General features: G+C 38.5%; 1 protein-coding gene across 1 annotated transcript in view; it reads left to right on the forward strand.

Annotated features, from left to right (window-relative positions):
* LOC104935500 (protein unc-13 homolog B-like) overlaps positions 1-11983 on the forward strand; it is a 63438-nt gene extending 51455 nt beyond the window's left edge. Inside the window, exons 23-32 of the mRNA XM_027274179.1 lie at positions 4482-4570; positions 4678-4815; positions 5271-5394; positions 7078-7122; positions 7628-7699; positions 8135-8282; positions 8404-8460; positions 8719-8802; positions 9185-9344; positions 9449-11983. Coding sequence (XP_027129980.1) covers positions 4482-4570; positions 4678-4815; positions 5271-5394; positions 7078-7122; positions 7628-7699; positions 8135-8282; positions 8404-8460; positions 8719-8802; positions 9185-9344; positions 9449-9731 — 1200 coding nt within the window. The 3' untranslated portion in view covers positions 9732-11983. The remainder of the gene's footprint in view (positions 1-4481; positions 4571-4677; positions 4816-5270; positions 5395-7077; positions 7123-7627; positions 7700-8134; positions 8283-8403; positions 8461-8718; positions 8803-9184; positions 9345-9448) is intronic.
* Positions 11984-12698: the final 715 nt, after the last annotated feature.

The following is a 12698-nucleotide window of genomic DNA, read 5'->3' on the forward strand; positions in this document are numbered from 1 at the left end:
TGATTCTATTAAGGAGTGTGTGAACATGCAGGCATGTGTGGGTGTGTGTGTGTGTGTGTGTGTGTGTGTGTGTGTGTGTGCGTGCGCTTTTGTTCTTAAAAACAGTTATTACTCATTCACTTTCTGTCTCCTCCCAGTGTCTTGAAGAATTACAGATAATGTTTTCTATAGAGGATAAAAGTGGTGCAGTTAAAATTCGCAGGACTGTGCATTAATACAAAAGCTGAGGGAATCTATATCTTATTCATGATATATTTTTTTTACAAATGTTAAAGACAGTGTAATTTAAAATAGCTACTACAATTATTATTAGCTTATCTCATGGATAATAAGCCAATAATTCACTTGTATTTTTTGGGAAAGTGCTTAGCTGTGTGCTAAGTGTTAGCTTGGAGGGGAGCTTATGGAACCAGATTAGGGACAGGATTTTAGCATAAACACCAGAAACAGAAATAGGCACAAGCACCAACAGCGGCTACCTAACATACGATACACCAGGGGTCCCCAAACTTTTTTCGGTGGGGGCCACATCAACTTTCCTTTCTGTGATGAGGGGCTAGGGTCAGTCTATAACAGGAAATTATATGGACCAAAGTGAAAAGCAGTATTATTGTGGAGATTATAATGATCATTTGTTGCAGCTGCCCTTCGCTTGGCCTTGGCGTGGCAGTTTAATAGTGTCGGCGCCACCACTTTATCTTTGCAGATTAGACTAACTACCTTTTCCTTGCATTGTCTCTCTCTATTGTCCCTCCCCCGCAAGAACACAGATTCCTTTGATTGACTAGAATACGTCATAGGGTCCATCCACTGATTGGTTGAAAAAGAAAGTATTCTGCCTAGTAACGTTTTTCCATTTGTCGACTGCTGAACATGTCTGTCGATGTCTGTCACATGTCTGTTGATGTCTGTCGATGTCCATGTCTGCCAAACATCTATTTTTCAATTGGTCTTTTACGGTCTGGCATCGAACAACAAGGGAGTGTCGCATAAACACAAATCACATCTCCATTCTCAGCTGAATCTCAGGAAAACAGTGCAAAAAATTGCGTCTCTGTATCATAAACCACTTCACAGATACGTAAAATTTAAGACTTTTAGGCATATCCGCCCAATCCATCCCCAGTGGCTTAAAAACTCTGCACTCTGAATCTATTTTCTGTTTCCTCAACAGTTTCAACATTTTGTTGTCTGGCTTTCTTCCATTAGCTCGCCTTATCCGCTCACACTTGACGCTTGATCACTAGCAAAGTCACGTCAGAATATACCATTGTGTGAGGGGGTGAAAATTAGACACTAATGTAAATAGTGCGTAAATAAGGTACATTTTAATTAGAATGCCAACCTTAATCATTAACTGCAGATATTTTATAAAAGGAAAATGCCATTTAAAAAAATAGGCCATGTTTAGAGGGATTGTTTGGGATCGTTAAGTGGGCCACTCCAATTGTTTAGGTGGGCCCGATGTGGCCCTAGTTTGGGGCCCCCCAATTGTGGACCTCAAATCTGGGGACCAGACCCCAGAAATGATGTCAAGATGTCAAGAATTAACTTTAATGTAATGAGCTAAACAATCTTATAATGTGTTAGCTGTTTGATGTGACAAAATGTGCAGGAAGACAAGCTAGGATTGTAATATATCCTCTGGAATGAAACTGAAAACATAAACTTGTGGCATTAATGTGGCATTAATGTGTGCCTAAAATTATACTGCTGTCAAAATGTGCATTTAAAATATAGATCACTAAGGATAAAACATAAAATCAATCAATCTTACAGCACATTAACTGGCTAATGTTTAATGTAAGCATTACATTAGATCCTACTTGTTTTTTGCTAAAATGCTAACATTCAAATGTTAAATGCTAGTTTTCTCTATAATGAATTCAGTGAATTGATAATGGTCTTCTCATCTAACTCACCTAAAAGAAGAAACAGCATCTTTCAATCATGTTTGAGGATTAGTTGCTCAGTAGTAGTTTAGCGTGCTGGATTAATCTATCTAGTCCTCCAGTTTTATGTATGAGTAAATCTCATCTACACGCACACTGCTCCTGATTCATCCTCCTGTCTAATATGGAGGAGGATTTTGTCCTGTGTTTTCATTGATCTTTCAAGGGCACCTCAAATGCCCCTGTGCACAGTCACATCCAAATGCCTATAAAGATGTTTGACTAAATTCGACACTTCACATAAACACAGCTGTACATTTCATTTTTGGATTCAGACCAAGAACAGACTTGGTCTGAAGAGGCAATCCAACCTTTCACTTCACTCACTGCAACATTTCCCAATTAAATTTCAAGACACTAAAATACTGTCACTTGAAAGTCATGGCCTTGCTTTAGTTAAATTATATGTCATGGCAGTTTGCCCAACGTCCTTTACCTAATAACACAGTTGTACAGTAGTCAGTGGGTACTATGTGCAACATTCATATCATATTGTTCAGGATTATGAACAGCTGTGGGATTAAAAAAAATATCAGCCTCTGATTTCTAATAACAAGTTTGAGATATTGTGAATTTCTGATAATTATGATATCTCCTATTCCTAGCTGCAAAGGTAGCATCACTGGCAAAATGAGATCAAATATTAACACCAATAGAATAAATTCAGGCTCTAGTTTGGGGCTATCATGTTTTCATATGCATTTCCTTTATGCTAGGAAGGTGAGGGTGAGAAGAGGGTTGAAATCAGCAGATTTATATTGCTAGATGCCATTAAATCCTACTCACTGATCCTTCAAGTATGGAGCACTGGGTGCTAAAAATGCCCAGTGTGTAAGAGTCAACCAATTTTAGATCGCCTCTTGAGCAGCTCCCTCCTTATTTCTTATTTGAATATCAGCCTTGCTGTGCTTCCCGCCAGGTTTATTATGTTATTATGCTAATTAAATTCAGCTTTCTATGCTCAGTCTAGTCTGTCAACTAGAGTTACAGCCCCCTGCTGTCAAATGAGATCCACTTAATGTAAAAAAAAGGATTTTTAGTTCAGCCTTGTGGTATATTTTTGAAGACCTTGAGCTTCAGGAATAGTGCAACTCTTTAGCTTGAGGCGCTCTTTTCAGATACTGTTCAATGGATTTTAAGAAGCCTGAATGAGCTCGTCATCTCCCTTTCCCGTTATATCTAGAAACTTCTCAGCTAAAATCTTGTTTAGTCACAATCTTTGCGATTTGCATTTTAGTCAACATTTTTTTCCTGTTTACTGATCTGTATACATTCATCACCCATTGCTCACCTCATCTCTAGATTCAAAATGTCTAATGCACTAGAAATTATGTACAACTGCAGCATCTGTTTTTCTTTTAAACCACCATTTGAATCTGCTTTATACATATCATACATATATAGTAGTTCTGCTCAAACATAACATGCGTTGAGGAGAACATAACAAGATGTTAATATTGATTTTGTGTGCAGTATTTACATCACATGATCTGAGAAAACACCTAGCTTCTCATTACTTTGAGCACAATGATCAAGTTGGCTTGTAGGCTCCTAATGTTCAGTGCATACAGCTGTGTCATGTTCTATAGCTGCAAGAGTATATCAAAACCTTTCTATCCAATGTGTCTGTGTTAACCAGATACATGAGAACAGTGTTACACTTTTTACTTAAAAAAAAAAACTTACAAATACTTACGAAATGGTCCCCAAAATGGTGCCCAATGGTGAACAGCTCCTTGTGGAATGACTACTTGTTGTTATAACTGAGGAAGATAAATAACACAATTTCTACTGACGACAAGGTTGAGGTACTGCTAAATGAGGTTCAGCTAAACCAAAATATTTGAATTAGCTCAAAGCTGTTTGTCATAAAATGTTTAATTCTGTAAAAGTATTCATTTCAATAAAAACAGTTTTACCCGGACACAATAGATCATTTTTTAATCACACAGTTGCATGTCTTCAACAGATCCTCTTGATAGATCTAATGCGTGGGAATGAGCATACGCAGTTTTGTGCTTACACACTTGATAAATGAGGCTCCGGCTGTATTTTTGCTGTCCATGCTTGCGTCTTTGCATGTCTATAAATGCCTGTATTTATTCACATTTGACATTATGCTTGCATTTAATATTATTTGTTAATCATGATTAAGTTTGTCAATGACAGTTTTTCATATTATTTTTAATATACATATAGGTCATCTTCCTTTTTTTATTTTAGCTTTGCATTTTTTTCACATTACTGTTAGTGGACTACATTTAGGTATTTTGTGGGTCACCGTTTTAATTTGTAAATTATTATTTATAACGTGAGAGAGAAGATGATATACAAAGATAGGAATAAAACAGACAAAAATTGAAAAATGAAATAATTATAGCTGGCTTCAGAGCAGCTGGATGCAGCAGAAAGTCGAGATGTGACATTTTGGGTTTTGTTTCTAGTGGTGACTGTTTAAATGATTGTGAAGGCTTTAAATAACCTAGTGTCACCTTTCTGCTCCTATTGATTTCCATGTGTGTGTTGTAGCTCGACACAGAGGCAGCTGACATCCTCAATGAGCTGCAGGTGAAGCTCAACACTGTGCTGGACAACTTCAGCACCATATTTGCCAAGAGGTAACACACACACTCATGCAGTATTCCAGTATGTTCAATGATCAAGCGTCTGCCAGCTTTGCAGAAGTTTTCTTGTCTAAGTTTGACGCTGTCTCCTCTCCCTCCAGTTTCCAGGCTCGTATTAACGGCTGCATGCGTCAGATGGCTGAGATCCTCTACCAGATCAAAGGACCACCCAGCCACAACACTGCAGAGGCGGATGCTGACACCATGCTGAGGCCCCTCATGGAGTTCCTGGATGGAAAGTAAGTCAAAACATGAAACACAGTGGCTCCCATTGTAAGCTGCGTGAGAAGAGCTTTAACTTGCAAACATGCATTATTGTTACCCATGACACCACTAATATTATCTTATATAATCTTATAATATAATATAATCTTAAATGAACTGACTGACACCAACAAAAACAAATGGTTAACTTTACCTAGTACAATACCTGTGAGCAGAAAAGCAGGCTGTTTTGACCAAGTGTAACAGTGTGTAGGATTTAGTGGTGTAGTTACTGATTGCGATCACCTCCACCTGTTCTAAGCGTGAAGGAGAAACTACTGTGGTGAAATGTGCAATAATTGTCATATCTAGAGCCTGTTTTTGGTTTGTCCATAGTGGGCTACTGTTGAAACGTGGTGGACTATAATGAGAAGGACTGGTGACTTGACAATTTTTTTATCTCACGTCTCACAATCTATTTGTGGTCCAGTCTCAGTATCTTTGCTGACATCTGTGAGAAGACAGTGCTGAAGAGGATCCTGAAGGATCTGTGGAAGATCGTCCTGAGCAGCCTGGAGAAGACCATCGTCCTGCCTCAGAGCAATGACAGCCTGGTAAGGACATCCCCAACCCTAACCAATACAACTAACCCAACCATAACTTAAAAGTAAACCTAATACTAACCATCAAAGAGTTCTCCACTAATTTAGCAGTTCACTCCTAAAACATTGTCGGATTCACTATGGACACATAAAAATCTTTTTTTTTCTTCTTTGTCAAAACCTGTTGCATATATTACCCACAATGCAATTCTACTGCAGACTGGCATTCTAGTTGCAACTTGTATGAGTTTGCCGCCTCAGGCAGAGATGACGAGCCGTCTACAGAGGTGTTTTGAGAGTGAATTTTCACATGAACTAGAAACAGACTTGATGTATGAAAGAAGTGAAGTTCCCTTAAACCTTAAACCAATTCTTCACCTTTATTAGGCCTGTTGAAGAAGTGAGGAGCAGACAAAATGTCAAGGTCTAAAAGTGGTCCCCACAAAGACAAACACAAGACAATGACACTGTGATATGATCAGTAATCCTTACTTCTTTTCTTCTGTCAGATGTCTTACGGTCATCACAAGTCCAGATTTACATACTGATGAGATGAATTAGAGGACAGTGAAGGAGAGTAGAAAACACAAATGCAGTTATTAAGTATATGTGCACCAGCATGCTTTTAGTACAAATCATATACACTACTTATTATTGCTGACCCTTTTAGCTCATCTCATGAATCTTAATTTTATATTTATTTCCTTTTCGATGTCTTTTGCAAAGTTTTGCTCTTGTCATGCAGCAATGGAGTAGTGGGCAGGGACTGTTTTGAAATCTAACATCTAAAAGTTGTCTGACAAACAGTTCCAGTTCATCATGTAAAAAGGGGACTGGATTCACATACACTCATATTCACATTCAACACCCATGTTTGTGTGTTGTTGCTGTGCCTTCCAACAGCAAAGCTACAAAAATGCAATTTTGACCAAATCAAATCAAAAGTAAACACAGTGTTTTCTGTCATAAACAGTATATCTCAAGTAAATCTCTGCAAGTGAATTATAATAGTAGAATAGAATGAATGGAGGCGCTTAGATTTAGTATTTCTTATGAAGTGCTGGATTATCATAGCGTCCCTTCTCCCAGCGCCAGTGAGATCAGCAGATGTGCTCTGCCTCCACCTAGTGGTAAATATTAGCAGGTACATGAGTTTGTTCTAATTAGGCTTCTTTTGTGAATCATGTTACATTACATTACATTACATTACATTACATTACATTGCATTTAGCAGACGCTTTTATCCAAAGCGACTTACAGAGGAGGACATAAGCTGAGAAAGGTGTAAAGGAGCACAGAGTAGTTGTTAGTTTTGTTAGGCAGGGAAGCATTCTCGAAACAGAAAGGTTTTTTAAAGGTCGAAAGGGATGTTGCTGTTCTAGTAGCCGTTGGTAGGTCATTCCACCATTTGGGGACGACCACAGAGAAGAGTTTAGAGTGACCTCGCTTTGCGAGAGGCGAGGGTACAACTAGACGGTTTGTATGAGCGGAGCGTAACGCCCTGGTCGGGACGTGAGCCTTTATTAAGGCGCTGAGATAGGCAGGGGCAGATCCTGAGGTGGTTTTGTTGAATTACTGCATTTTGTCTTTTGTACAGGGAACTGTGATGGACAATGAAGTATGAAAATATCACACAAGGTCACGATATAATGCCTCCTTGTCTACTTCTTTCTCCCTACTCCTCCTCCTCTATAGGGTGCCCAGCTCCTCACAGCAGCAAAAGGACTGTCAAATCTCAAGGTATCACAATCTGTAGAAAATGATGATTCTGAAGTGACATTTGAAAGCCTGGACTTTGTTTTTTGTCCGTCAGATAATAGCTTAATTGAAACAAATTGTTGTCACCCATCACTGGTAGTCAGGTCTGTTAATGCAGCGTGCAGGAGGTTGAATAAAGTGGGTTTGAAGACTAGATGAGCTGGGTAAGATCTGGATGATGAAAGATGTTGTTTAAGTTAATTTATTGACTGAACTAACAATACAATCAATTAAAGACAGAGCCTAATGATGAAGTTCACGGCCAGTATAGATGTATGAAGGTTCATTGGTCTGTTAAATTGATTAATAGTGTAGAATTATTACTAACTGGATTTATGAGCACAAACATGTGAGACTAAATATTAAAAGGATGCCAAATAATGAAGGCCTGGATTCATAATTTTGCCTGTTTCAGTTTTGTTTGTAATTATTTTGTTGAGTGTTTCTCTTTTAAGGTTTGTCTAATGTCAGTCTGTGAACTCTGCAGGGAGGTGGTGAAGCCAAAACCTTGACACCAAAGCAGTGTATAATTATCGATGCAGGGCTGGAGACGATCAAGGTAGGTGCAGACCTGCACATTCATTGTCTAAAAGTCAAAGGTCACAACACTAACATACTATTTATTCAACGGAATCAAATTGGAAAAGAAAAAAAAAATGTTTTCTGTACACATATCATTGTTATTATTATTAGCAACACTTATTTATGACAGACTCACTCACTTTCATTGTATATAATAATAACATGGTCCTTGTTTTTAACATTACCTAAGTTTGCAGTATATTTAATTTGAGGATAAACCAAGTTCATTCAAGCAAAAGCAAAGAAGTTATAAAAATAAGTAATCAATCTGAGTGAATTAGATGTTTTTATTATTTATTTCTTATCTACTTCTTTGGAGACTGTGACAGTGCAACTTTATTTAATAAAGTACTTTTATCTGTGGACAAGGGTTCATTTCTCACCTTCACCCCACTGCTCTGTTTTCCTTCAGCAATACTTCCATGCAGGAGGAAACGGACTGAAGAAGGCGTTTGTTGAGAAAAGTCCCGAACTGGCTTCACTGCGCTACGCCCTCTCCCTCTACTCCCAGAGCACCGATGCTCTCATCAAGACCTTTATCACCACACAGCATTCCCAAGGTGATCAGAGACACACACACTGCATGTACAGCATATAGGTTTTTTGGGGGTTGGGTGTCCCCTCTGTGGTTCAAGTTGACTAAAAAGTTCTCTAACCCACTCTGCTCTGTTCTGTCCTCAGTGCATGATGGGATGGGCATCAGAATCACTGGCAATGAGAAGATTCGACCTGACAGAGGTAAGTCCACTATGCCTTGAAATATGGGGGTTCATGGGTTCCACAGGGAGCCATTGAGTTTCTTTGTAGGGTTCCTTGTAGAAAAAAAGGACTTGAATCACCCCAGATGGGTGTTCGCATTTGCCCAAAGCAGCATTGTAAAATAAGAGAGTGAGTCACTGTAATGTAATAAGATAAGAATAAAGGATAAAAGAAAAACATGGGAGCAAGGTTTAAAGATGTTGTTATTCATGTTAATATATGATCTGTTCTCTGCAGGCTCTGGGATAGAGAAGCCCATCGGAGAGGCCGTTCTGCAGATCGACATGATGCTCGGGAAGGAACGCAAAGTCAATGTCAGAGGTGAGAGTGAGTTCAAAATACACAAACATCCAATGAAATCCGGATGTTTCAACTAATCTGTAGAGCTCTCATCTACATAGTGTACCAAGCCTGACCTCTATCTCATTCAAATCTTAATCTTAAATCCAGGATGAAATATTGAATAAAGCATTTAAAAGTCCATACTGGTGTTTTTTCATGGTTTAGCCCATCAACTCATAGTTTGAAGTCAAACAAACATTTAAAGCAGTTATTGTTGGCAGCAGATACAGAGTAGGAGATGTTTTTCAGAAGATTCCTCATTTGCAAACGTAATTATTCATCCAACAGCACCATCGTAAACACTGAATCTTTTTTTTTTCTTGTACTCCTACCTTCTGTTTTCCCTCATCTTTCCATCCAGTCATCGCAGCAAATGACATGAAGTGGCAGACATCAGGGATGTTCCGGCCTTTCGTTGAGGTCTCCATGGTTGGTCCCTTCCTGAATGACAAGAAGCGCAAGTTCACAACAAAATCCAAGAACAACAGCTGGTCGGCAAAGTTCAACGAGGCTTTCCAGTTGTGAGTTTGAACTCTTATACCTACAACTGAGCTGAAATGCTTACAGGTGAAATATACAGTAAATTAGCGGCTGATTTTATTTGGTTTCATCTTCTGCTCTGTAGTGTTCTTGGTAAGGAGTCCCCAGACTGCTATGAGCTCCAGGTGACTGTGAAGGACTACTGTTTCGGCCGGGCAGACCGGGTGGTCGGCATAGCCGTGGTTCAGCTGCGTGATGTCGCTGATCGCAAGACCTGCGTGTGCTGGTGTCCACTTGGGCCACGGATTAAAACCGATGAGACAGGCATGACAGTGATGCGTATTCTGTCCCAGCGGCCTGCTGACGAGGTGGCCAAAGAGTTTGTCAAGCTGAAATCTGAAACTCGTCCTGTGGAGGAGGGCAGATGAGCAGCAGAAACACTGACTCAAGATTAGACATTGTTGGTAATGTTGATGAGAAACTGACACAGATCATGATCAGATTTTAGAGTCAGGGCTACGTGTTGTTCACAGCTTTGTCTGGTGCACTGTCAATATTCAACATGGAGATCTTAAAAGTAGACACAAGCAAGTTGACTATTTGTCACAGATATGCTAAGAAAGACGGATTTCATTCAACAGGTACATTCTGGAAAATGCTGAAAAAGAAGAACACATAATTATCAGCACCAGTTTAATAGCTATGAAGTGACATATATGAGTTTAAATCACCAACTCGGTGTCAAAACTAGTGATAGTAAACCTTTTGATCTTGGGTGCTGACCTCACAATGCTAATCCACAGCTTTAAACATCCTTTCAATGGATAATGGATTTGTGGCTCTGTCTACCTGACAATATGAAAAGATCTGAACAAGGCTGGACCTGAACAGGAAATTCTGACTGCTAATAAATGACATGACAATGACAATTAATGAAAAGTAACAGTGAGATAAGATGAACTGTTTAAAAAAAACTTGATTTGGGGAATTTAGTAGCCAACAATAATTCTCCAACTTGACCAAAAGAACAAAAAAAAAAAAAGTTGTTTATGGCTCTTTTTAAAAGGATCATGTGTTATTTGTTTTTTGTTTTGTTTTTTATTTTAACATGGCAACAGAATTAAGTACAACACATATCAGCCACGTCATGTGTCACATTCACACTATTTGACACCATCAGATGTATCACACATTTAAGAAGAAATAGCCAGGATACATTAGCAGAAAATTAAAGGTCCAGTGTGTAAGATGTAGGGGGCTCTATTTACATACTATAGCAGAAATGGAATAAAATGCAGAAGTATATTTTCATTACTGCATAATTACCTGAAAAAAATGTTTCTACAAACTGGTATATATAATGTTATCAAAAGAGTTGATGCATGCCTATGCTGGAAAATACTGTAGGACAGTGACATGATTCTAATGCGTCAAATGGAAAGTGTGTCACGATGCTGCTAATGTGTGTTGCCTTTTAATGATGAACTTCCTAACTGAATATATGAAACCTTGAAAAGAAAGAAGAAGATGACACGCCTTAAAAAAAAAGATAGCTATCTACAGAGTTGGCTCACAGTTCTATATGGGATACAGAGAAAACATTGACTTGTATAGTGAAAGGATTTTTGTTTCAGAGGCAAAGAATTATGGGTGTAGTAGTTTAAAATATCTGACTGACCTCTGGACTGTGGCCTGTCAAACAAAGCGCTGCTTCTCTGCACTGAGAAGAAATACAGTGTCAGAGGTTTTTAATTTAGCTCTTCTGTTTTTGCCAAGTGTCAAACTGTGACTGTGACCACTGTTTACCTGTCAACCTGCTCTGAATAAAAACAACCAAAAGCTGACCAAAAGCCTGTTTTCAGGGGTTAAATAGTGTGAACACCTTTTTAGAGGACCAGAAATGGACCTAGATTTTCTTTTTGTCTAGTTTTAAAATTGGATGAGAACAAAGATTATTCTAACACCACAGCCTTGTCATGCATGCACAGTTAATGGACCAATCATATGTCTCTAATTACCTGATTGGTGTTTTGCATTAGGGGCACTGCAAACTTGGGCTTGAATGAAAAAGAAAACATGCAAGCAGGTTGTTTAACTACCTGGTGTGACTGGGTTTGATCCACACTCTCGTCTGTTTACTACGTGCCAAGGAACGCAAGTGTTCAGTGAGCCATGTTGAACTAGCTCTCTTTACGTATTTTGGGTTGTTTGCGGACAGATGTGGCCATTGTAGATGTCCCACTTTTACCAAAATTAGCTGCATTTTGGCTCCAAACTCAAGTGGATGTGATCGATAGAGTTTAGACGAGATAGTCTGGAAAGTTGTATAGTCTTTCTAAAGACTCTGCTGTATTAAACTGAGCAAACATTTGTCTGCAGCAGGGTATAAGGACATAAATGGGGGATCTCTTACAATGACCGTAGCTGTTGTGACAACTGAACTCTTGCACTCTGTTTAAAATAACTGTAAGTTTGTAAAAACATAAAAAATAATAATGAAAGCCTACAACCAGAGCATGTATTTATTGTATACAAAGTCAACTAGAATTGTGATCTTTTTCATGTATGTATTGTGAAATATGAAGATTTATCAAATGTATGTAGTTATCATTATTCTAATGTGATATATGTTGAATATACTTGTAACAATATTTTGTATATAAAATATTTATGAATCAAGACAGTGGGTCCTGTTCTTTAGCTGTGTGTGTGTCTAATCTACAGTATCAGTTCAGTTTCAGTTTTACAGTATTCACAGTACAAGTTATTCCAAACATATTATTGGCTCTTATCTCTTGTGTGTTACAGTGAGCCAGCGTTCACAATCCAGGACCTTGAAACTGAAGAAGCTAAAAAGAATTCATCTTTATTTAGACCTACAGTAGCATGACAAATACAATCGATTTCTGGGCAAGAGTAGTTGTTTTCTATGCTGAATCACTACCTGGCCCCAGATTTTTCTGTGCAGTCTTCTGATTAAACTCATTCATTCAGGAATATGAAACCTATTTTTGACTTTTAGTCTTTAGTTATACAAGCCTGTACCTGTTAGTATTTAAACTGCTGTGAAATCAGGCCATCTGAGTCAGTATTCTATATAAACAGAGCTACGAGTACAAAGATCTAAGAGAAGTCTCTGATATTAGATTTTCCCACACTCATCACAAACACAAATAGTACTAATTTGCTGTCTGTCTGTTTTGCTAACTTGTTAGCTACAGTATATTGTGAACACCTTCTGGCCTGTAAATATGTACCTGATGGATTGTTCTAAATGTCCAGAGCTGGAACACCTGAGCCTGATGCTGCTCAAGGCTCTGCAGTGTAAGGAAGGATATGATATGCCTGTGATTTATGAACCACATGTTAAAAAAATCACCACAACAGACACACAG

Source organism: Larimichthys crocea, chromosome III (assembly GCF_000972845.2).
Source record: "Larimichthys crocea isolate SSNF chromosome III, L_crocea_2.0, whole genome shotgun sequence".
NCBI classification, from domain to species: domain Eukaryota; kingdom Metazoa; phylum Chordata; class Actinopteri; family Sciaenidae; genus Larimichthys; species Larimichthys crocea.